Below are 26,759 nucleotides of genomic sequence, written 5' to 3' on the forward strand. Positions count from 1 at the left end.
AGTATGTCGAAAAAAGTCATAAAAAATCATAGTATGGCATTTAGAAAAGAAATCATAAAGTCATAGTCTAGCATGTCGAAAGAAGTCACAAAAAAGTCTTAGTACAGAATGTCCAAAACTCCACCTGCATAACTGACTCATATGCTGGCTCCTCTATTGGTCTAGAGCTGTTGCAGTAGAAGTCGTTTTTGTTGTAGAAGGCACAAATGTATGTGAATGTGATGCAAATTCTTATGTCTTCCATCTCTTCTTTCCTTCCCGGATGAGTGCATGAGTTTTCCATTCCGGACCAAAATCGGACAGATTTCCTTCACTTGTTTCATCCACTTTTTGTTTTCTTCTTCTACTGTTTGAATGTAGTAAAGGGGATTGGGGTTGTGAATCTATCTAGCAGCCTCAACTTCAAATTTAACTTGATGCATACATTTATATATTGAACTTTCTTCAGCAAATGTGTACTGTGAAAGGGGTCATTCTCAGGGATGAACCCACAGAGAATTGTCACTTGACTGCAGTTCCCCTGCTCTATAGCTTCTTTTGGCTTGTTTCTGGTTCTTCAGCCACAATATTACTATTTTGTTTCACCCTCACTGCTCTCATAGCATTTACAGCAGCGCAGGCAGTTGTTGTTAATGAAAAATCTAAAAGAAAACCACTGTACACTACTTGCCCAGCGCCAAATCGCAGACAAAGTGAACATAGCAACGCATTTAGCAGCTGAAGAACCAGATATCATTTCAAGAGTTGGTAGAGACCAAAACAAAGCTAAAAGAGAGTGAATATTAATTACACTTACATGGTCCAAAAAAATGAATATTAATATTGCTTTGTTACTGCTGGATGAGCGAATTAACAAGCTAACAAGTTAAGCACCGACTTAAAAGATTATCAATACTGTGTCTTTACAGCTTGTTTCTGCTTCCCCCAAGTTATTGCAGACGTAAGAACATTCAAGTACACTTGTATTAGTGAAACTGAACAATTGAAAAAAACTGTATTTTAAATAAATTTGTCATTTGGTTTCTCCATCTTCAGAAAGTCTGTAAGTGCAAATCAATCGTCATCTGTCATTGATTTCCGGCAAAATAGCACATAAATGCAGCACCGTATAATATCAATGAGGGAATGATCATGGCAAATATTTTTTTATTTTTCTAACAAAAAGATTTTTTTATACAAGTGGACATCAAATTATTAGTGATATTAAATGGACAGTTTCCCTAAATTAGACATTAGAATGAGTGCTGGGTATAGAAACATTTACAGTACACAAAGATTAGGGTGCATAGCAATAGAAGTGAAATCTGGCTATTGTGTTTCTACAGTACAGTCAAATATCAACCTTCTCCAACATTAACACACTGAGGCCAAGAGGAAAAAGGTATTTCATCACGTAAAAAAATCATTTCGACAACTGCATAGACCAAATGCAATTAAATACATAAGTTACTGTCTTCAACCTCAGGTATATCTAGTACAAAGGTGCACATACAAATAGAGCAACTTTCCACTGCTGATAACATATTGTGTAAGTATTAACTGCTTTATAATAGAATCAGAGTGAACGCCAGGCACAGTGCAGCACTGAACAGCCTCTGCTGTAGACTGATGGTGGAGCTGCAGTTGCTTCTCTCTCAGAGAAAATGGTTTTCAGTGTCTTTTGCTGAAACAATGCATACTGGTGTCCTCCGGATCACGAGGAGACTTCGGAGGAAACAGATGTAGTGTCTTACATGTTTGAAGGTAGAGTAATAAAATCAAGACAGTTGTGTACATTTTTACGAATGGACTCGAGGTCAGATAAGACAAACATCGAGACGGAAATGTAAAAATATGCCGCTTTAGGTAAAACAGCCTGGAAAGGGACAACAAGGAAAAAAAGGTAGATTTCACTGAAATATCGCCTCCAATGCATTCTTATGAAAAATGAATTCACTTAGTCACGACAACTGACAGATCTTCCAATTAGTAAAACAACCTATCTACAGTAGTAGGACACAGAAAAAAGTGCATTTTTATGAAAATGTGCTAAACAAAACATTCCCAGGAAGTACACTGTTATAAAGAAAACAACAGATCTACACGTTCACAGTCATGTTCCATAGAAATACATACATCCAAAGGCGAAACCAATCCTGAGAAAATAATCTCTACAAATCAACAACGACCTGTTGTACTTCAGTGCATTGATCATTACAACAATCTCCAGTGTTTAAAACATCCTTACAATAAAGAACAATACAAATACATAATTATTGGAGAACACGGTGTCAAAAAAGGGTAAAAGACAAAAAAAACTGTGTGGCCCTGCCAACAATGTCATCTCCATGGAATGAAATAAAAAAACAATAACATCACAAAGTTGAAGGACAGCATACTGTACCGTCCACATACTTATGGTTTTGGTATATGTGGTTTTTTTTTGGAGGCTAGTAGGGGCAGTCAGACAGCGCAGCACCTTTACAGACCATGTACAAATGTGTTCTTGCGGTAAGTCACTTTTAAATCACTCGCACCACATTACCGCCCAAGACATTATTCTCAGATTCAGCTACTTTGCTTATCTTTACAAATAAAAAGAATAACAAGCTGGTGAAAAAAACCTATATTGGATTCAAAGCAAGGCTCTGGCTATCATGCAATAATGATCCATGCAGAAATTTGCGAATTCCTCCTCTTTACTCTTCCTAATCAGATACTACTGTATGCAATGCAACAGGGTCCTTGCATCTGCTGACCTCCTCATTGTCCGCACATGATCGTCACACAGATATTTCTCAAACCCTTTACCATCACATCTGGTGACCTTCGCTGCACTCTTCTGTCAGTGTCTGCTCTTCAGATGTGACTGATGCATTGTTTTTGTTGGCCCCTTCATCACGTTACGTCTGCTTATCTCTCTTTTTTGGGGGCCCCAAGGCTGTGTTTTGGTTCAACACTGCAGCATATACACATGGTTCTCAGAGGCAGAGATAATCATGTGGGTAACCTCTCAGCTTCGTCTAGACGGTGCACAAGAATGAAAACAGAAAGAGCGGGGGTTAACTCACCATCTCAAGTTATAAGATCTTTTCATGTTTGTGTATCCAGAGAGACTTGTACTTACATGGATGGATGCACGACAAAAGCAAATGTCCTTAACAATAACTGAGGTGATTGACTGACCTGATGGTGAGGGAGAATTGTCCTCCCCTGCTGTGGCAAACTGAAGGTCAGACCCCAACGCAGCGATGGAGCTCCTGGGACGGATGCAGCGGTCACCTGAGAAACTTCTGCGAAGTAATGCCTAAAGCAAGACATGTTAGACTAGTTAGAGTAAGATGGGGTCAAATATCTTATAGTGCATGTGGAGCATGTCATGCTCCTCAAAAGCACATTCAAGAAAACTCAATTTAAAGGATGTTACTCCCGTTTTCATATTCATTTATATTGGATAACATTCTACATTTTGACAAGTTAAAAGGGACAGTTTACCACAAAATCAAAAATACATATTTTCCTCTTACCTGTAGTGCTATTTATCAATCTACATTGTTTTGGTGTGAGTTGCCGTAGAGATATCTGCCTTCTCTCAAATGTAATGAGACTATGTGGCAACCGGCTTGTGGTGCAGCGCAAGATGTAAGCATGAATGGCGTCCTCCTCAGCTGAGCTGTAACATCAGCTAGCTCAGGTGAGCCAGTAGTATACGAGCACAAGCCTCTCGGCCACGAGTAGATGCATACTTCCTTCCTTTCTGCGTGGTGATACGGTTAGCCGGTGTAGTTCAGTAGAAAGAAAATAGTTCCTACCTGGCCGAGTTCCGTATAGTCCCATTATATTGGAGAGAAGGCAGACATCTCTACGGCCGATACCTCCAACACTCGGCAACTCACACCAAGACAATCTAGACTGATAAATGGCACTAGTAGTTTGGATTTTGGGGGTAACTTTCCCTTTAAACTAACAAGAAGTTAAACTTTGCAGTTAGAAGAGTGGAAATGCATGAACCGGATTATGTCTTACTTGGAATTAAAAGAGATGAATATGAAAATAAATAACTAACTAAAAGGAAACAGTGGGGGAAAAAAGTAAAGACAGCAAATGTTATGAAGTGTGTGTTTATGGTAAAAAGTGCGGTCATGACATGCTGACCAACATGTAAATGACAGTTTAACAGAATACGGCGTTTGCCTTGCCTTGCGTGTCATGGGGCTGGTGGGGGCGGAGGCGCTGCTGTAGAGGCTGAGGCTTGAGTTAGACCTGCTGACAGTCAAACCCTTAGAAGTGCTTCCTGCAGGAGACAAGTACTTCTCCTTGATCTTCAGGTTGGTCCTGCCTTTCACTGTTGGTGACACAGCAGGGGCATTTAGCAGAATACTGTAAACACGTTTGTTTGAATTTATAGTAGCCACTCCTCTAATAAAAGCCAGCAGACTCTGTATGCATAAATAATTGAAGCAAGATTGCCAGTATAAGTCATTCAGAAAAACAGTATTCAAATGGTAGGCTCACAGAAATATTACTAAAATATCAAAACTTTGCCAGAAACAGAAATATAGAGGAACACGCTGACATGTTTGAGCAGTTTTAATTATTCAAAAATGCTAAATGGACACAATCAATATCTGACATATTACAGCTACAATTACCGTAGGATTGCACGCCACTAAAGTAGGAATAGTTTTATGTAGCATGTTTACCTGTTCACCCGACACCAATACTGTGTTTAAGTTCAAATCTGCTGAATGTATGGATCCAAGCAGCACATATCACTTTTAGTCATACCAGGTGCTGAAGACTTGTCATATTACAGTAAATTATATTTATTAAAAGATAGAGTTTGCAGGGATAATTGGAATGTTTAGGAGTAGTGCACTAACCTCTGCAGGGGTCATTCTTGACCAGGAACTCATCTAGAGCAGTCCAGCCTCCTCCCACCCTCACCATCAACGTGCTACGCAGGATACGAACCATCCGCAACTGTTGGGAATCTCCAAACTGCGGACAAAATACATATTGCAAGTTATATTTTTGCTGGAAATCAGAGGACCAAATGTGAAAGCTGCTTTACAGTTTTTTTATTATTGTCTCTAAAAATGACTCACCCTGTATCTATTGGCACTTATTTGCTCCACTTGGAACCTCTTGGGACAGTTACACTGCGATACCTGTCGACTCACCTAAATAGGGAAAGAGTGTAACAAGTGCAGTGTCACAGTAAATAAACCACGACATCTTTGTGTTTTCTAGTGTGCACACTGTTCATACCTCTTCGTTGATTTGATCTGGATCCAGCGGTCTCCTGTAGGGATCTCTGCTCGGGTGAAGGGCACTCACAAACTCATAATAGTCGATGAAGCCGTCACTGTTCATGTCGAAGATGTTTGCCACTGCGTTCATCTCGAGAGAGTTGGTGGGAAACTCTGCAGCAGAGAGGTGTAAAGCCATTCTTTGTTAAAAAAAGTAAATCTGGGAAACGATGTTGTCATAACACCAGCATAAAATAATGGTAATAGGGTTAAATTCATATTTCAGCATTATAGGTCATGATTTCTGCCATCATTTTATTGGAACCTGAAAATGAGCGATATATACGGGTCGAAACACTGAGCGGATTTATGACAATGGAGTCTTACTGGAGGCGAGGACGTAATCAACAAACTCCTTCTGGCTGATGCGTCCATCCTGGTCCCGGTCGATGCTGCGAAACACGTCTAAGATCCGTGACTTCAAATGACTAATCCACAGCATGTAACGCTTTCGCCAAAGATTGAAGTCGAAGTTCGCAAATTCTTCCATCTGAAATGCAAAATATCACAAAATCTAGGTTGGAGAAATTGAAGTCAAATGACTTGCCCCCCCCCAACTCTAATTACACCATAACCTCTTACAATATACATTTAAGAAAGTACAATAACCTCTTTGAGTGTTTGCTGGTGTTGCTCCAGGCGGCTTTGTCTCGCCACAGCCAGGAGCCAAAGTTTCTGCCACTGACTGACCAGCTGACCGAGCTTTGGGGTCTGGGGGTCGAGGTGCTCCAGGGGAATAGGAACAGCAGGCTGCAGCTTCAGAGTGCTCCTCCTCTCTGGAGGGACACACAACAACATGAGAGTATGGAATCAGCTTAGGCAACTCATTTATGCTTTACAGGTCATTAGCAGTGAGGTCATCGTCAAGCTGTCAAAACTTACATTTACAACAATTACTTCTTTTTTTTCAGCAGAAGTTAAACTATACTGTTTTCATGCTGGCTTACTTGTGAGCGGCCGTTTGCTGGGGGAACATTGCCGTTTCAAAATGCTCTTGTGTTTGCAGGACTTTGTGGCATGTTCAACCTCTGGGAACTTCTTATTCAACTCCTCCATGAATACCTGCAGAGAGGAATGATCAGTCACAACATGGTACAGCGAAGTACTGTAGTTCTGTAACCAGGGTAAAGTATTGATTATGGTGGAAAGTCATCATGAGCAACAATAATATCTGGGAAAGAATTTTGCCGTTAAGGTCAAAGCGTTTCAATGTTGTTTGATTAACGTTAAGCACATATTTTAGCACTTAATTGTAAAGTATGATTATCAGTAGATGGTATAGCTCATAGAAGAGAGAAGAATCGTACTGTGTGCTGCTCAATCAGTTCTTGGTTGTGCTCCGTGGTCTCACACAGAGGCTCTTGGTCTCTGAGGTTGAGGGCTTCATCTGCTGAGGAGATCCAGTCCAGCAGCCTCTGGACTTCCTCTCTCTCTGACTCCAGTGCTGCCAAGCTGGCCTGGATCTTCTGGCCCTGCTGCTGAGCCCAGGTCTGAACCTGACTCGGAAAACAAAGAGATGGAGGAAGTTACACCAGCTCCATTCTAAGTTTAGAAATTGCCAAAGCCGTGTCCCTCTGTCGTCAAAACATTTGACCTTACTGAGAGCAACTAATGGTTTCCTAAATAATTCGTAATTTATCATAAATCGAATCCCTGGGGAAACTTTGCTATTGCTTATCATTTGAGCACAAAAGCACTCACCTCCTCAAAGCGGGTCTTGGTGACACTGATCCAAGACTTTAGGGTGATTATGGAGTCTGGGTGACAGGAGGCCAGGATCTCCTCACCCAGACAGTGGATGTTCTGCAACTCCACCGCCTGATTCTGCAAGGCTGCCATTGATTCCTTTAGTGGGGGAGAAAATGGATTTATTCAGCGTTTTATCCAGTAAAACACATATTCTCATGAAGGATGAGCCATTAGCATAACATTTGACTCATTTCAAACTCGTTGAAAGTGTTATGCTACTAACTAATGGTCAGAGTGTCCGTCCTTCAACCGGCTGAATGGGTTCAAGCATTAGAGTCTGCAAATATCCACCCTGCTTAACAACCCGGCTTCAACTTGTTATTCTGTAGCAAGCCCTGACCTTTGACCTCCCCTGAAGCAGAATGCATTTCTCGAGTGACAAAGTATCACGTTATGCCGACCTCGTGTTGTTTGCTGAAAGCCAGCAGGCCTTCTTCCTCCTCTGGTATCACTCCATATTTCAGTATCCTCTCTGCCTCAGTGAGGCGCTCCATGAAAGAGTGGACGAGGCCATCGAACCTTTCAGCCTAACGAGAACAAAGACAAAGATTGAGATAAGAGCAGGGGGTCGGCCCTACTTATCAACTTTTATGGTTAGTTATCAGCAACTGTTATCCATTCCTCATATAATATAGTTTTGCTCATGACCACAGCTACTTGCAGCCTGAATTCGATGGATGAGTGGCTTTCATTTCATAAAATGAGACTTTCTGAGTGAAACACAACTACAGCTTCAGTCATAATTTCCCTTCAGAACTTAAAAGCTAATTTATCGGTCACCGTTGTCATTTGTGAGAACTACCTGCTGAAGTGCAGCCTCCAGTCTGTCTTGTTTGCTGACGGACAGTTTGCACACAGCCTCCCAGCGCCCCTCAAGCTCATCCATCTGCTCCTGCAGCCAGTGAGCGTCGGCTGTGCTGCTCCTGGTCAGATCCCTCACGGAGCGCTTCAGGGTCCTGATGCATCCGGCTCGCTTCCCTAACTCCTTTTGGAAGGCCTAAAGGAAAAAAGGGAATTTTGCTAAGATAGTGCAATTTTGCTGCAAGACTGCATTGTGGAGACACTGGTATAATCACTGTAAATAAATTAGACCATCATTCAAGCTTATAATAGCAGTTAAACCAAGGCATTAAAATGACTTTTACAGACATTCTACACAAGTTAGCATGAATCCTGAATGTTTACTGTAGATGTGATGTATGTACAGTAGCTGTAAACTGTACTGTATTTATGCCAATCTGTTTAACATCTGTTAAATAGTGAGGCCACACATTAAAATGCATGCTGGGCGCTGTACCTTGTGTTTGTCGATCAAGTTGTTGACCATGTCTTTGTCTCCGCCGACAGGAACGTCCTCATCTAGTTGGGGCTCGGCTCTGTATAGCCAGTCGTTCAGCGCCTGGAGGGCATCGGTGAATCTGCCTGAGAACAGCAGTGCTTCCTCCAGCTTGTGTTGTCTGAGAGAAGCACATTTTGGGATATCAAGATAAAAAAAAAAAAATACTTGTCAGGAATATAAATGTGCCCCAAATCGGCTGTAAACACAGATCCATACCTCTCCATAGACTTGCCACTGATGGTGTCCCATGTGTCTTTGAGTTCAGCCAGGAGATTCTCCAGATGTTGTCGATCGTGGCCGGTTTGAGCTCTTTCATGAAGGCAGCGGCCATTCTTCGATGTTGCGTCGTACATGGGCCTCTTTGACCTCAGCAGTTTCTGGAACTCCTGATATTACAAAATAAAAGGTCAGCGAAGGCATTCATAAACATATAGCACCCGACCAAGTTACATTCATTGTTATTGCCTGCCGCACCTTCTGTTCGGTCAGCTGTTGTTTAATCTCCTCGTGGGTCACAGCGATCTCTTTATGCGTGTCTAGTATCTGTTCTACCTCCGCCATCCAGTCCACTAGCAGGCGCCACGATTCATTAAACTGAAGCGTGAGAATTAAAGACAGATATGATACAAAAGATCCTCTGAGTGGCACAAGTCAAACATTATTAAGTGCATGGATGGTTGTGAGAAAGACAGAGAAGGTCAGCCATTCACATTGGAGCTGATATAGTTATAGCATACCTGTTTGGCATTCTTTTTGACCTCCTCCAGCGTTCTGCCTCTTTCTGAAGCGCGCTGCTGGAGCTTTTTGTGACGATCCTGGACGGTCATGATTAGGTTATGAATGACATCGCAGTCTTCCTTCCTGCTCAGTTCTATTAGTCTGCGGGCTGTGCTCTCCATGGTGGTCTTCTTCTCCCCGTAAACGTTCACCTCATTCACCAGTGTCTGTACAAATAAAAGTATGCCGTGAAGCAAAACTGAATGGTTTTAAATCTGTATACTCTGGATCTGGAGCAGACATAGAAAGACCACAGCAGGTGTAAAAAGACCTACTCTGTGTTCCTGCAGTTGAGAACAAACTTTGTTCAGAACAAAGCTGGGAGCAGGAAGAAGCCCAATAGACTCTTCACACTTGCTCATTTTAGTGAGAAGTTCCTGGACGTTACTGTGGAACTCCTTGGCCAGACCCAGTCCTTCTGTAAGCCTTGCCTGCGGGAACAGCACGACAATCGGATATAAGGATGCACTCGATTAATGATAAATCCACAGGATGACATGTGGAGAGTTAAATAACCTTTCGCTCCTGGACTTTGCTGTAGACGGATGCCCATTTCTGTTCAAGAATTGATAAGCTGTGCTCGGTGCTTGATCCCCGCACAACGTCGCTGCTCTCCAGCATCCTGTAGATGGCATTCTTCACATCTGTGTAGGCGTGGAGCTTTGACTCCATCTCGTTGCACAACTCCTTTTATGGGTGAGAAGAATAAAGAGGTGTTGTTTTGCACTGGGTTAAAAAAATTGTATTTCTTGTGTATCTCTTTATTTGTACAGTCAAAAGTCTGGTCCGTTTTACCAAATGTGCGCTGAGCCTTTCACTGGCAGAGTCCGGCATACCCCACACGGTTTTAGAGGAGGACAGTCTCAGATCTGTGTTCTCCAGCCACTGCAGGAGATCCTGAATCTCCATTGTAACATCTTGTACCTGCAGAAAAAAACAGCAGAATGAACGTTCAGTCTCAATCAAAGGTGATGCAGGTGTCAGCTCATTACAACCTTAGTTATGGAACAATGTTTCATCATGTAACATCAGTTGTCATCAACCTTTGTAATATATTTTATTCAAGCAAGAGTGTGCAAACTGATCAAATATTATTTTGTTATCACAGTGCATTTTTATTTGTAGATTCAATTTCAAAATAAAAACCCCCAATGTAAATTCGGATTTGCCTCTATTTTCATGTAACCTTTACAATCACCACAAGAGGGCGCATGATAAACTGCTTAAGAAGCGTAACAATGTAATTTATATATATATATATAGTTATTTATTTTTCTATACTTTTCGACTTTTGTTGCAACTGTAACTTCACCTGGCTCAGTTTGTTCTCTAATTCCAGCTGCCTGCGTTCAGTCTCACAGCGGACAAACTCCCAGCTGTCATTGAGTTGCTCCAGCAGAGACTGCAGACCATGCGGGCTGTCCCCGGACCCGACCTCCAGCAGCTCCCTGCCTGCCTGGTTCAGGGACTTCACGGTGCGAACGTGGGACATGACATCATTACGCAACACCTTGTAGGAGGAAGAAGCAAAAGAGGAAGAGTGGAAATCAAATTCCACCATTTGTGAATTGAACACCCAGCATACAATCGGACTACAGAAGGTTGTCGCCTGGTCAGAAGGAGCACTGTTACACTTAGTACATAACATTCATTGTATTTAGCCCACCACCAACCTTGTGTTTGGCCAGCTCTATTTCACAGGCCTGCAGGTCAATGCTGATTGGCCGGCTGCCCTGGAGTTGGTCAGCTGTTCGGGAGAGCCATGTGTGCAGCTCATCAAGTGTGTTTTGGAACTGACCCAGACCCAGCAGAGCACACTCCAGCTGATGCTGATGCACAGTAAAAAAATATATATATTTACTCTAAACAGTTTTTCAGCTAAATGTGTTTTCTGTTGTTGAAATGACATCAAACGTAATGGATAGCATGATGACATTGTGCATATAATGGATTATAGTGGTAGTGCGAATATCAATATTACATAATACTATCTGATTGCATATTCTCACTTGTCTGCTGACAGTCTCTGACTCCAAGCTGTCCCAGCGCTGTCTGAAGTCACACAGCGGTGAGACGGAGCCTGGACGCTCCGAGCCTGGAGACAGCCGGCACACAAAGCGATGGTTCAGGCTTTCTATCTCTATCTTCTTCTGGTAAAGTTCTCGCTTAAACTCCTGAGAGAAAGAGTAAAGACAGAATATATGTTTGGACGTTAGCTATTATCATGACGTATATATGTTTTCTGTTTTAATAAAATACAACACACATAGCCAAAAGCACTGTCTCTGTAGAATATGAGACCAAATACACTGCATATATGAAAAAGAACTTTGATCATTGCTGGTTACGGGTGTACTTCAGCAAATAAACTCACCTTGAGATCACGTAGCTGCTCTTTGACGGATTCCAGGTCAGTTCCTACCATAAACTCTTCAGTAGACCTCAGCTCAGCTGACTTCAACCACTCAAAAAGACCCTATTAGCAGGACAATAACAGCATTAAAGCACAATAACTGATATAATGTACAACCACTCAACCCTGAACTCTTGCCATGTTGCGGCTTCTCAACAGCAAAACATGCAACCCTATTGGTGAATACAGCTGGATACATTTCACATAGTTTTCCTTTCACTGTCTGATGCAGTTTGCACCATTAAACTCATTTGCCTTTGGCAGGGGTCCACACGATCTGTCAGCAGTTAAAATGTAAAGCTACAGGGAGTAAGAGTCTGGACGTTACTATTGTAACAGGATAAAAGACTAGCTTTGTTGTTGGCAGGATGCCATAACACTGCTTGGGCGAGGCGGGGGTGGCCAAAGCGTCCCGTTTGATATGGCCAGATACGGACCATGAAATATTTGTTAGTATATTGTATGCATACACACCAATACTGCATATAGACACACACCTGCATAGTGTCTTGATAATGTAGTGCCATCTGCAAGGACTCCTCCAGCTTTTTGTGACTTTCGGTCCACAGTTTGCTCAAGTTGTTCCACGTGCAATAGAGCTTCAAGACACCAAACAGACAAGGTATTCAGTTAGTCAGCATAACATCATGAGTTAAAACTTATTTGTGTTCAAATGTAGTTCATACTTCATCCAGGCTCTTTGTGACGTCTGGTTTGTCTGTATCGCCACATGCTGACATCAGATCCATTCCCAAAACACCAAGGGTGTCCAAATCTCCCTGTAAACTGTCAATATCCTCTCTGAGAGTCTGTGAGTTGAAAAGATAGAAAAGGTTATATTGTGTCTTTTATATAAAAAATGAGGGTTTCTCATACGTGATTGACAAACCTGCATGGTTTCAAGGCTCTGGCGGATTGTTTCCGAGTCTCTCCGACTAGCATTGAGATCCAAAACTGCCTGCTGAGCGTCACTGAGAGCAGCCGTGACATCGCTGATGTCGCTCCAGAACTTCAAGGCGAGATCCAAGAGTTTGAGCAGCCAGCTTTCCCTCTCCTGGGCCTGAGTATGCGTCTCGTCCCACAGCTGGGACAGGCTGGACACACGCTCTTGGATTGCTAAGATCACAGAGAAAATAACAGGGGTATTGCTTAGAATCGGCCCTTTTTCCCAAAGCAGTGTTGCTACTTGCAGCCCCATGTGTGCTATAGGACAATATCACATCTGTATACAAACGATACAATTTCCGAGAAGATCGTTACCTGTGCCGACAGATCCATCACCAGCCGCCTGCGTGTTGGCCAGCAGTTCATCTGCTTGTGTCTTCACACTGCCAAGGTCCAGCTCAAGCTTGGACAGCTCGGCCCGGGTGTGTTTGTTGTCCTGCAGCTGCTCCTGGATCCTCGGGGTGATGCCTTGAAGAGAGGTGTGAGTCTGTATGCGACTGCACAGGCGGTCAAGACTCTCTCTGATAAGGGTCATCCTCTCATTCAGCTATAGACAGAAGAAAACACTTGTTGTGTGCTTGTGTGTATTACACTATATTTTCAAAGTGTAGGGCTATTTTTTTGCATTAACCCAGCAGTCCTACCTGCGTGAATCGAGGCAATGACTCCTCGAGTAGATTAGCAGTCTCTCTGACCCGGTCTCTGATGGTTCTATGCTGCTCCTCGGCCTCCGTCGCCTTTCGACAGAACTCATCGCCCTGAATGGGGTTTAGTTCTGACAAGCGTTTTGCCAGAGAGCATAAGCGTGCAATCAGGGGTCTGTGCTCTGCTATAGACTCCCTCAGACCCTTAGGAGAGAAGAGATCAAAAATAATGTAATTACATTATGGAGAGCATACTTTTTTATTCAGAAAGAACCTGATTTGAGTTTAATGGGTAGAGGAAGTTAGAAAAAAACTAACATGCCATTATAGTGCACAGGTAGAAAAGTAACCCTCTTGGGAAGTAGATAGCATTAATGAACAGTCCTTGAACAGATCAGCTCATTCACCTACAGGAAAACGGTGTCAGACTGTGAAGTATAAAAGGACTTCTTTGTTGAACTGGCCAAAGAAAGGTATTATAACAAAAAAGAGAAAAGCTGGCCTTCTAATGCAGAGAGGCAGCTTTCTTCTACCTGTAAGAGGTCCTGTTGTTCCCGAAATGCCTCGTAGCTGATTGTGCTCATGGAAAGCTGGCCAATTAGGGTTTGAGTTTCTTCAAGCCAGGGCGATACCTCCCCGATGCCCTCAGAGAACTGGAGGAGAAGCGACTGAGCGTGCTCAAGCTGCAGGACCACGTGGGAATTGGTGGCTGAGGTGGTGTTGCATTGTTCCTGTAAGGCATCTAGTGGGGTCTGCGTGGGGGAGGTGACAGCAACAATAAATACATGTGAAATATAAACACCTTACAGTTACATTTGTTTACATTTTCAGTAAATGTGTTATTTAGTAAATGAGTTGTGGCGAATACCTGCAAATCGTACGTTTCTCCTTCATCACTGTACGTCAGCAGGATTTCAGCAATCTTCACCATCTTCTCAATGTTGAACCTGTGTTGGAGAATCTCCACTGCCAAAATCTATTCAGGAGATAATACGTCAAATTAAATTCACTTACCATTCATCATTTAACTTAAATGAATTTCAAAAAACACCGTAGAAATGAAAGATTACACATATTATGTAATGTTTTTTTTATTCTAAGTGGGAAACTATTCATTTAGTTTATTAGTTAGCCAGTTGTGTTTGTATAATGTCCCAACCTTCTGTTCATAGAGTTGTTCTGCTATGAGCTCTGGATTCAGATGAATGGTTTTCAGCTTTTCAAGACTCAGCGCTGTGTCTCTGAACCAAGCCATCTCCTTCACCACTGCCTGTTCCAGCTGATGAGAATATACTGTATGTTAGTATAGCATTACAAACATATACAATAGAACATAATATCATATATATATAATCCTAATTAAAACATGATACTATTATTTCTGAAATATAATACCACTTGGCAGCACATACTTGCAGTAGTATCATTCTAGGCCAAAAACAAGTCCCCAGATAAGTCAGGCCTCTTGTAGACATTCTGACTCATCAAAGCAGGCGAAGCACGGTTTTACATAATCACACTCCCTGTATTTACATTCATTACACCTGCAATGGTGTGTCAAAATGTCTGCCGTGATAAGATTACAGCTGAATTACAAATTAACAACAAAAACGGGCATCATGAGAGTCCACTAACATTAAGATAAGCTGTATTTGGAATTGCATACTCACGTACTTTTCATGCTAAGTATGAAGTCAAATTAAGTATGTAGAGCTGCTTTCCAGCGGCATAGTATGTGGATTTATGTGGATGCGAGAAATGCACAGATGTATACTACATTAGCAAGAATTTATGAATATGCAGCATGAGCCTACAGCACCAACCAAGTGCCCCACACACTGTGCAATGTCAGAGATTTTGTCACTTTATTAAGTTTTAATATTTTCTCATTCGAGAAAGTAACTATTTAGATTCCCAATATGTGGTCAGTTTATCTAAATAAGGCCAGTTTGGAAGATTGCTGCAACTTGTTAGCTTCATGAGTCAACAATGTTCCCTTGAACAGACCTTTTATAGCAAGCTAGGTATCTAGGAATAGTTAGCAACGCTGCAGCATCACCTGATCTGTTCATTGTACATTAGAGTGGGAACATTACCCTCTGTCTCTCAGCTGCACATAGCACTGCATCTCCAGCATGTGTCTGCACTCCTGCCGCCCCCAGCAGCTCCCTCTCGATGCGGCCCAGCCACAGGTGGAGGTCCTCCTGGCTGGAGGTACAGCGACTGGAGGCCTCCAGGGCCTGCTCCAGCCTCTGCAGCACATCCAGACTGCTTAGACTCAGCACAGAGCAGCGGATACGCAGAGCATCCATCTTCTCCTGCACCTGCTGGGCTTCCTCCTCTGAAATAACTGAGTTATTTGAAAGCAATATTTTTCCAACCTCAATGCCCATACTATGCCCATTAGCTTTCGCCATATGTAGTAAAAATTACCTGAAATTGCTTCCATCAGACCATGTCCCGACTTTTGTATTTTCCCTAGCTCAGCAGTTTTGACTTGAATCTCTTCGACAACAGCCTAAAAAAAAAGTGAAAACACGTCAAAGTTATAATTCTTTACTCAAACAGCACGATGCACATTTACTACACTGCACATGCAGTTGAACCATACATGGTAGATTTCCAACCTTGGCCCTGTCTGTGGCCTCCGAGAGGTGCAGCATCACTCGCTCTGCATTCCGTAGTTGAGCAAGAGTCTGTTCCACTGACATGAGCCATTGCTGCAGGCCGTCTACTCCTTCCTGGAAGAGCTGGGCCCTGGGCAGAATGAGCTCCAGACTCGCTCTCCTACCAACGACAAAATGTTACCATCAGCGAGTAAGAATGGTGTAACTTATTTAATAATTACAGGGACAGTGCACAGCTGTTAGCAATAAGCTAACTATCTGCAGTCCCTTGCGTTCATGCGTGATGCGGACGTCATTGAGTTGATTTTAGCCATTATTTCATCTTGAATTTTAAATCAGTAAGACTGCAGCTCTCGCTTTTATAATTTAGTATTGAACCCGTCTAGAAGAAGCAGGTCGAGAAGGCTGACCGGCCAAACTCAGTAAATCTGTATCGCACAGTCACCTCTATTGGTGGTCCCATTATCTAAGCGCCATGACATGAACTCGTTTAATGGAGGAGCCAGATCACTGATCACTTTGTACACTAAACTAGCATCAGCAAGACACACAAAGCAGTCAAAAGCTCATGAGATCATACTTCTGGATGACGTTACAATGATGGTAACTTGTTACAATGATGGTTCTGTGACTCATGCTGTAAGCCTTGCCAAGATGTGAGTGTGGCATTGCCAGTAAAGGTAGCTGACCTTTTCTCCGCCCCCAGCTGTAAGGCCTCCCACTTCTGTTTGAGAGCGGTAAGCTTGACTTTTTCCTGCTCCCCCTCCTCTCCTGGGTGGGCCTCCACAAGTCGAGGGCCCTCCGACATCATGGAGTTCATACTACGCCTTCGATCTGTTAGGAGGCGCTGCAGGAGCTGTAAGAGAACATCACGGATGGAGGAATAATATTTAGCCATATTTGTGGAAAGACAGACGATTCAAGAATAAGGACAAATACTTCAAAGCCCTCCTTCTGTTTAAAATCAAATCAGTTCTAAGTACAACAGAAGATGTTTTGCGTTATACTTTAATTTTAGCGAAATGGCATTGCTTCTGGTAAGAATTAACAGTCATGAAAGCCCCATTCCTATTTTTTCAGCCTTTGGGTCAGTGTGAAGGAAGCGCTGTCTCGTGTGTCAAGCTTACATTGTCAAGAGTCAGGCAGGTTTCACCTCATCCACACAGCATACAATGGGTGAGATTACAGCTGAAAGGTGAGAGGCTTCCCTGCTTTTTTTCATACCCGCAGGAAATGTTAACAAAGCTTAAGCACTGAAGCTTATTGTGGCCATGAACACCTCCCATTCACAGCTGAATAGAACCGAATTTACGTTGTAAAGGAAGCAGTTGAGCGTTTTTTCATGACCTCGGCACACCTTTCTAGAGGTAAACCTTTCAGGTGTCTTCAAACTACTATTATACTTCAAAGATGTTTTTTTCTGGAACAAGAAATGAGGGGACGTGATGTCGGTGATAGCAGACCTTTTGTTCTTGGAGCTGTGCTTTCACCACTTTGACCTCCGAGGATGGGGGTTTCTGATTGGCTGTGAGCTCCTCTATCTCACTGACCCATGTGAGCAAAGCTTCCAGGTTTTGGAGAAATGTCTCAGAATCTGTTGACACATCCCTCAGAGCCAAGGCAGATCTTGTTCCCTTGAGAGAGTCCATAACAAAATATTAGCTTAAGTATGAATGAATGAAAATACTGTCAGCAAGTAGCATGATCGCGACACAAGGAGAAAAGAGTAAAGATGCACATAAAGAAGAACATACCCTCCATCTATCTAGGCTGGAATCCTGATCTGAGCTTGAGTGTCCATCACTTTGGAGCTGCAAAATAAAAACAGTGGACCTGTTGTTTCAATTGACAAAATTGCTGTTTCAAAAAGACCCACCCCGATGTTAAAGAGACAAAACATTGATTTTAAAGAAACAGTCTAGGTGATAATAGGTGATATTATTTATATAGGTGATATGAGAAGAAGTAAGAAAGGATGAAAAGGAAGACAGGTGAGATTTGTCATGTTTCAAATTTTTTATCAACCTCAGCGAGTTCCTCGGCGACACCATTCAGGACTCTAACAGTTCTGGTGACAATGGGGTCCCCTCCTTTATCTCCAGACGGATACTCTGTCACTTCCAGAATTTCGGTCACGACCGTCTCCGTCACCTCCGTCACCTCTGTGACCTCACGTGACGCCAGAGTCTTCCAGGACCAGGGGCTTCCTTCTCTGGAGTCTCTCTTCTGGAAGCTGGCCCTCCTCTCAGCAGAGGTCCTGTCCGGGTGAGCCAAAGGGGAACGGGTGTACTCTGGAGGCACAGTCCGTCTTGTTAGTGTCCCATTTCGGGATGTTTTTATCGGAGAAGGGCTGCTGTGCCAGGCGTTGTCCAGCGTACTGGTGCTCCTGATTGTGGAGGTGGGAGAGCTGCGGAGGAGTTTGTCCGAAATGGGAGTATGAGCCCCCTCCTCCCTCTTATGATCAATTTCCTCTGCCTCCTTGTCCCTCTCCACCTCTCCTTCCTTGTGTGCCTCCTCTCCTGCTTTGTCTTTGACCGGCACTTCTGGTTTGGCCTCGCCATGTTGCTCCGGGGGCTGCTGCTCTCTTCGTCGTTGGTAGCACTCCTTCAGGAAGTCCTCGTCTGACCTCACATGCTTGGACTTCTGGCCCAGGCAGCTGGGCCGGCTGACGAGGTTACCCATAATCCTTCAGCCCAGAGGCTAGCGAGGTAATAGGTGAGGTAAGGCCCCTCGGCCATGCATGCGGAAGATCCTTCAGCTACCTAAAATAAGACAAGGGGGCTCTGGGTCATCATGCAGTAAACAAGTGCTCATTGTGTAAATCATAGAAAAAAATATACCGCTGATCTTGTTTCTTTAAAAGCACAACTTCCCTGCTTTAAAGTCACTAAGTACTGCTTGCCACAGCTTACATCTTCAGAAAACTGCTATGAAACAAAATGAACAAGTCTCTCACATCCTTTAAATGCGACATTTTTGTGCCAACGTTGCCCTTTTCTTGGCACTGAAAGACCACAGAGATACTTGGCCTAGATATTCGCTGTCCCTTTGTCTTCCTTTAGACCACATACGCACTTGCTCCCCATCCATCTCACATCACCAACCAAAATATTCTGGGCTTAGAAATCAATGTGACAGGCTTGTCGAGGATCCCACTGTTGAGCCTGGCACGCAGAACCGGTGGCAGACAGCCAGCTCTTTCTCTAGCTCAGCCTGGACCACTCCTGGGAAATCCGTTAAGGATCTGCTCAATTATAAAATATGACAGCCATAAAAATGCAGACATCGCCTCATTTCTCAGGGGTGACAATAAGAGGGGGATTAGGGACACCGAGTGGCATGGGGGCAGTGGGGGGTAGTTAGGAAAACAGTAACAATCAACCAAGATAATACAGGGCTTTTCTCTCACTACTACATCACTGAATGACAATTTTGAATCCAGCAATGATCTCGTCAACATATTGTTTGACCAAAATGAGTATATTACCAAAAAGCCTATCATTGGCAGCGACATTTTCAAACTGTGTCAGCCCGTCTGCTTCCCCCTCAGCTCAGCGCCTTCATTGTTTTGACAGAAGGGTTAAAGGTGGATGTAATAATGTTGGTCTAGAGGAGCTGAGGTGAGCCCATCAGGAGATCACAAGGTTCCTGTTGAGGCTGGGTCCTTCCTCTGCAGGCGGGGTTGGACTGGTCCATTCAGAATTATACGGGTCACCTCAGGTCATGCTTGGTGACTAAAAATCTGTGTGGGGGGGGGGGCAATATGGGTCAACAAAGGGGGAATTGGGATGTTGGCTCCACAAACTATCGAGAGGGATTCCTTTTTCTTCTGGTTTGAAAAAAGCAGAAGAAGAGGATTTACGATGCTGTATGGTAACTATGTTACAGTCATGCTGCAGGCTGACAAGATTATGCTGAATATGCAGCTCTCTTATCTTTACCAGAGGTTAGACACAAAGGCAGTCTGCATCGGAGGATAACTTCGTGCTCCCGTCAATATCCACGGCAAATTTGAATCAAATCTCATTTGCGTGTCCCCCAAAACTAATCATAATTAAGATATATCATGGCTTTTAACTAAATGAGAATCTCAAAAATGACCTAGTTTGATACGATGGCTCCATGTGCATTAGGCAAGTAATTACCAACATCATGCATGTCTCTGCAGAGCAAGATGATGCAGTCAGTGGATCCACAGGGGAGAACACAGTCAGATCAGAGAGTGGTGCCCAGACAAAGCCCCGGCCTCGAGATCAATGATTACCCAGTTAGCTCAGATCACTGCCCAGCGGTCTCCGGAGGAGGGCAGAGAGTGTGTCTGTGGCCGTGTTCGTATGGGTTAACAATTCAAGAGAGAGGGTGTGTCGTGTCTGGTTACTGCAGCGTGCATGTGTGGTCGTTTCCTAAATAACACAGTGTCCTTAAGCGTACTCTCGCACCAATATACAGTATGTGAGGATATGCTGAGTAGTCCCATTAGAGTGCACATGGAGCGCTACTAAGAATATGTTATTATATGCAGATATTTTGTTTTATTATGTCTACTAGACTAGGCCACAGACGCTGTTTTACGACATACTTAAGTCATTTTAATAATCTTCAGAATACAATGACCTACATTATTCTACAACCAAAGCAAACCAGAGCTTCCCTCTCAAAATGCCCACAGCCTGTATATTTGATACGCACCTCCCACTCTCTAGCATAATGATACTAGAAAGAGAACCAGGGAACCACTCCACCATTTAACTCATATTGCAGATGACCTACCCATCCCATTACTTAACCTACTTTAAAATGGCCCTTAATTCAGACCGGCCCCTTTCTCTGCTCTCAACAGTGATTTATGATACATGACCACAGTCCACTCCTGATGAATTGGATTACAACCATAGTGGAGGGGCTTCTCCGCGCAAACGACACATTGACAAACAATCCGAACATTGTTGTTTGCAAGTACCTCAGTTTCACATTTCATGTCTAGTTCTTATTTAAATCTCAGTATGGGAGACATGTGTATGTATTTTAAATGTTTTGAGCAACACCTCGCGTATCAAAATACTACACAAAAGATCTGATGTTCGTCTTATTTATTGCATCGATTGACCCATTTATGGGTGGGTTTGCAATTAGTAGCAAAACAATAATCATCAATCACAACAGTAGAGCGGCATAATGTTGTGTGACTGGTGTGCGTCTGCCTCTGTTAAGGGAGGTCCCGAAGTAGTAATCATGGGTAGTGGTCCCTAATCAAGGATGGCAGCTGTGCATTCACCCCTGAGACTCATAACATCTTAGGGTGGATATCGTACAAGGTCACACGTTGATCTCAAAGGCAGCCCTCCGAACATGCAACACAAAGCTGCAGCGTGGAATCAAATCAGCATGGCTTTGGCAAAAACGAGTAGCTGCTGAAAATGGCCATGCCTACTCTTAAAATGTTGATCAGAATTCTGAATCCTTTCAGGAAATCCAAGCAGCCGACAGACTATTTACAAAGAACAAACTGAATAAAACATACTTACATCAGAATGATCCATTCAAACTGATACTGCCTTTGCCATTGCCTGTCGCACTTGTATTTTGCATTTGCTTAGAATAAGTGAAGGAAGTCACAACCGGCACATGGCTCCCTCGAGCACAAAGTCCATAATCAAACTCTCTCTCTCTCTCTCTCTCTCTCTGAGCCATTCCTGGGTTACTGACAGTTTTGGCGGTTTGAATCTCACATGAACCACACTTACCCTGAAGCACAGTTGAGCCAAACAGCATGAGTAAAGGAATCCAGCCAGTCCTCAATCACCATTCAAAAAAAAAAAAAGAGAGAAAAAAAAAACACAGCTTTGTTTGAGCATCCTTTGAACGGCCTCCCAGCTCCAACATCCCAAACATGAACGCTCCTCACACACACACACACATGCATGCACCCTCCAAACGCACACTCAATCAAGTCCACTCATTCACACATGCCCACAAATAAACACACTTTCTAAACACACTCACACATGCCCTGATAACTCATGCTTTCCCGTTGCCCACGGTCACAGGCAAACAATGTCCTCCTCTCCCCTCACAGCGCACCCCTCCCCTCCCCTCCCCTCATTTCACTTCTCCTCCCACCAGCTCTGCTCCTCTCCCTTTCTTCTTTGTTGTGGGAGCTGTGATAGAGGAATTCCTTCCTTGTTAGCGCCGCCGATGGGATAGTGCGCCCAGATGGAGACAATGTATTCCAACGGCTCAGTTGAACTCCCACAGTTCCCAGCCAAGAGCGGTTTTCACATGGAGGTCAGATTGAGCCGGTTCCATGTAATGGTGGCATTCTAACCAACGCTGCTGTTGCTGCTGCTGCTCAGGTTGCTCCTGTACCAGGCAGCGAGGCGGCAAAGTGCCCCCTTTACCTTCCCCAGGCTTTTTCCCCCTCACTCTCTCGCCCCTTCTCCTCCAACAAAGCCCCTCCTCTGGGTCTGACTGGGGCTCAGAAACTCCATGCTGCTTCTGCTTGAAAAATGGGATGAGTGGGGTGCAAAAAAAAGGGAGAGTTTTCTAAAGACCCCTGGGCCGCCCTCGGGAACATTCACATGTTAAGTGACAGCTGCCTCAGTCCATTCCCTCTCTCGATGGCGAGGGAGAGAAGTGCAGGCTACAAAAGAAGGGACCCACACCCACCCTGCTACCCACCCACTCACAGATTCACCCCCAACCCCCTTTGCCGTCCCCCCCTTCCCCATTCAGAGTCAGTGCAGCAGTCCCCACAGCAGCAACAAAGACGACTAATTACTGTAAAACATCTCAGATTACTTTTCAACTCGGTTTCAGCCACTGCAACTCCGGCCCATCCATAAACAAAGAGGCTGGAAGGAAACACACACACACACACACACACACACACACACACAAAGATAGAGTGCAATGGGAAGATAATACAGTCTTGGCATGGGAAAGCAAAGGAAGGACCCCTATGGTGAAATTCTATCATGCCCTGTTTCAGTAAGTCACAATATTTGCCTTTGAACGAAGAACACCAAACATTCTGTGTACAAATACCATTACAGCAACTGGTGTTTGAAATGATGTCCGATGTTTATTTAGACATGTGATGTGGGATTGACTAGTTTTAATACACCAGAAATATCTCTTTGAATATGAGGTAATGTGCAGGTGCAACGTGCAAACAGGTGACTGTCTCACAAAGACGTTTTTTACGCCCCAAATCCTGCCCTCTTTAGTCCTTTCCCTCTGTCTTTCTCTAGCCAACCAAATAATCAACCAATCGACTGATCCACCAAATGCGTGCATGCATGTACACACACCCACACACTCTTTCTCACACAGTCTCGACAGTAAACACACACACACACACATGCAGACACCCGCCACTCAGCCTCCTCCCTAATCCACAAGGTCACTCATCGAGTGTTCGGATTAGTTAAAGGAGAACGCATCTGAAGGAAGACAAACCTTACTGTTGACTCTTCAATAAACAACACATCTAGTTCACATTTCTATATCTTTTTATATATAATATAATTCAATATACTTTATCCGAATGAATATAACAAGAACAATAATGCCAAAGCATCAAGTAATACATAAATATACATGAAATAATAATAATAACAATACAATTTCATAATTTGCCTGTATTCAGTTAAAAATAATATCTTCTATGATGAGGAGGAATGTTCATGTGCCTTTCTACGTGGATTCCACCATGCAAGTACATATATCACCTCATACAATATCATATAATCAATACCACTCGCTCCAGTGTAAAGTGCCTTCTGTGTTACATGTGAGGGCAAATGTCTTTGAACCTGTCAATGCAAACCCGGTTTATTCAGCCCGAGATGTGTGCAGAGTCCTGATTTACTAGGTTTGGTCCACAGGATCATGATGCAACTCCATTAACAAAGTCTCAAGTTCAGTATATTCTGCCGGAGCTTCATGCAGGGTGTGTGCCTTTCAGAATTAAGCACATACTGTTCAGTTCAACCAAAGATACACCAACGATTCTTAGTCTGTTGAAGGTGGATGTGCTGAGGCTCAGCCATGTTTAGTGAAGGTTAAGTTTTGAATAATTACATATGGGTGTTAATAACATTTTCTGCCAGTTGTCACACACAGCGCTCCATTCAATTTGAGAAAAGCTGCTGAAAATATTTCCTGGCGCAGCTCCTGTCTATCACGTCATTGTCCATATAGCTATTAATTCAATAACATTCGGAACCTCAGTGAATGAGCGCTGGTGGTGAAAATAGACTGTTGATTCTACTTTGAAGCTGCTTCAGGTATTTAGAGCGATCCTCAGCCCCTTTCTGTTACCGTCCCATTTCTGACCCCCCCTGACCCTCCTCCAGCCTTAAATTATGCAAATAGTGATTTGAAAAAAAAATACGAAAAAGAAGGAAAACTGGAAATGCCTGTCACTGTGGCCGATGAGAGAGAGAGAGAGAGACAGACAGAGAGAGAGAGAGAGAGAGAGAGAGAGAGAGAGAGAGAGAGAGAGAGAGAGACAGAGACAGAGAGAGACAGAGAGAGAGAGAAAGAGAGAGAGAGAGAGACAGACAGAGAGAGAGAGAGAGAGAGACAGAGACAGAGACAGAGAGAGAGAGAGAGAGAGAATTGAAAAGAATGACCCCTGTGGGGTTAAGTTATTTAACCCCTGAGTACTCCGGTGCTGATGCAAGAGTTCCCAGTCTCTCCTTAATCACACCACTAAAGATGTCCTGTATCTCACAGTCTTGGAGATGTACAATAGTACAACAACCAGGGAATCCTTATTATATCAATATCATCATGAGCACTGTTAGCTGACAAGACCCAGCTCAGACAGTTTAACTGTAAAAAAAAAAAAATGCACAAACTCAGACATAGTGTCTTCAAGTCACTTGGAGAGCTAATGTCTTTAGCTGTTTAATGAGCAAGTAAGGCCTGCATTCCCCGTCCCCTCCTGTCTTTATCTGAAAAGGAGCTGGCAGTGACGAGGCACCACTTTTCCAGGAAGGCATTGTTGTCAAACCATGACACCTGATCCCGGCTTTCAGGAACCTCCAGTTCCCTCTGTACTAATTGAATGATTTTGCCAAAAATCTCTCCTCTCCATTTCACGGTAGGTGCACACGTAGAGCCTGCACACAGTTCTTAAAAAGACAAGGGCTGATGTGGTTAAAGAGCAGCTGGCACGCTGAGCTATGCGGTGATGCAATAAGCTGCTACTGGTGGCAAGAAAGAAAGCTCATCCTACTGTCAGCAGCCCTCATTATCCTTCCAAAATGCATGCCTTAATGGAGTGGACACAGGTTGGGAGGTAGAAGAAAGTGGAGTCTCCAAAATGAATGTGATTCTAAATGAGAGTCCAATGGGAGCCTAAATTTGATCACAAATCCAGTGTGCCAAAAGACCAGAGAAGAAGATTCATTTTACAGGCTTGTTTTCCTCCTCCTCTGCTATCTCAACCTCTCTGCTGTCTTCAAATTAAATAAGACCTCAATGGCTCCTCTACAGAACATGGTAATTAGCCCTCTTCATGAGAAATGACAAAAAGAGGGGGGGTCCCTTTTGAGGGTCAAACCAGAAGCACCATTGAGAATGCACACAGTCATTTATCACCAAAAGAGGTCGCTTCCAAGAAAAGTGGATGAAAGGATGATGGGCTTCCCTGCTGGGTTGCCCGGGCCTGGATGCTGGAAATCACAGTCATGTGTGACAAGACGATTTAGCCACTTGGGGGTTAGAGGAGCTCGACTCATCATCAGCACATTGCGTTTGATTCAACTGCTCCCAGGAAGAGAGGATTCACCGCCGTAAATCCACACTTTTTGTTGAGCACAGGAAGCCACGGGCAATAAAGGAAGAGGCCCCACGTTGCCATTAACCCTGATAAAGTGTGTGAATCAAAATATCTCTTAAGTGTTTTAAGATTAAAATCAATTTGACACGCCAAGCTTGAGAAAAACAGTCAGCTGGATGTAAGATTGAATCTAAAGTTGAGTCTGCAGAATAAACAAATTGACTTTACCGCCATCTTGGCATCCTTCATTCCTCTTGTAGGTGATTCACAGCCATGAAAACAAGCCCCCTTTTTTCCTAAAGGCTATGACAGCATCAGAGAGCAGGGATGCTGTTTGCGGGCTGTCAGAAACAGAGAGAGGAGAGGATAATAGGCTGTGATCTCTCACCCCTCTTACAGGGCCTGTTTTCATCTTGTGTGTACAAGACGTATTTGGGATGCAGCATCTGCCACAGGCCCAGAGAAACCAGAGACCTTTACGGCACAGAGAGCTTTATCCAGAAGAGCCACACCAGCAGGGGGGCAGGGAAACAGGAAGAACGTTTGACCTTAAACTGACTGTCAAAGTGAAGAGATGTAATTCCTAATTTACTATTACTCAGGTGCATGAGCATTTATTGTTCTACTGCCTCTCATGACTGTCTTCATCTTTGCCATGAATTGATTAGTGCACGGTATGAGCACTTGGCACACCTTAGTCGATTGTTCATATTTTAGATTTTATTAATAAAATAGAGATTAAACCGCAGGCATCATATCCAAAACAAACGTATGGAAGTCATCAGCTAAATCAAGGACGCACTTGTGGTTTCAGACAGTTTTGTGACCTCCCTCTAATAATCCAATTAGCACATTGACCAAAATAAAATGTTGTCAACCGCCAGGTATTAACCTAAAGATATTTTATCTATAAAGGTGAAATTATGAATGTATGTTTCGCCTGGGAAACAGCCGTTGAACAAAAGATTCTCACTACAAAGTCCATTCAGTAGCTGTTTTGGAGCTTATAAATACGAGCCTGATCTGATGTCGTGTATTCTAATATGTAGTTAGTATAAGCTTGCTTCACAGTTAAGCAAATTATGCAAACGTGCACATTTGGTGAAGTGATGATTTGTTCTTTGACTTCTTGGTCTATTATGAATCTTTTTTCATATTTAGGCTTGCCTGGTCCATAAGGTATG

At 43.4% G+C, this 26,759-nt stretch overlaps 1 protein-coding gene across 1 annotated transcript; it reads right to left on the reverse strand.

Moving 5' to 3' along the window:
• Positions 1–2,976: 2,976 nt before the first annotated feature.
• Positions 2,977–18,467, reverse strand: macf1b (microtubule actin crosslinking factor 1b). The gene is made up of 38 exons (XM_076096444.1): positions 17,850–18,467; positions 17,249–17,419; positions 16,475–16,641; positions 15,786–15,945; positions 15,592–15,676; positions 15,255–15,499; positions 14,318–14,437; positions 14,027–14,134; positions 13,791–13,910; positions 13,159–13,362; positions 12,830–13,061; positions 12,459–12,685; positions 12,256–12,378; positions 12,067–12,168; positions 11,531–11,632; positions 11,166–11,330; positions 10,830–10,985; positions 10,469–10,666; positions 9,952–10,080; positions 9,673–9,843; positions 9,432–9,587; positions 9,117–9,323; positions 8,854–8,973; positions 8,596–8,765; positions 8,299–8,497; positions 7,843–8,037; positions 7,442–7,567; positions 6,993–7,136; positions 6,599–6,787; positions 6,239–6,353; positions 5,901–6,067; positions 5,619–5,781; positions 5,251–5,405; positions 5,088–5,162; positions 4,863–4,980; positions 4,179–4,324; positions 3,166–3,286; positions 2,977–3,002 (listed from the first exon to the last, which is right to left on the reverse strand). The coding sequence occupies exons 1-38, from the start codon at positions 18,465–18,467 to the stop codon at positions 2,977–2,979; spliced, it is 6,195 nt and encodes a 2,064-aa protein (XP_075952559.1).
• Positions 18,468–26,759: the final 8,292 nt, after the last annotated feature.

Source organism: Anarhichas minor, unplaced genomic scaffold (genome assembly GCF_050575085.1).
Source record: "Anarhichas minor isolate MPS153535 unplaced genomic scaffold, ASM5057508v1 ptg000022l, whole genome shotgun sequence".
NCBI classification, from domain to species: domain Eukaryota; kingdom Metazoa; phylum Chordata; class Actinopteri; order Perciformes; family Anarhichadidae; genus Anarhichas; species Anarhichas minor.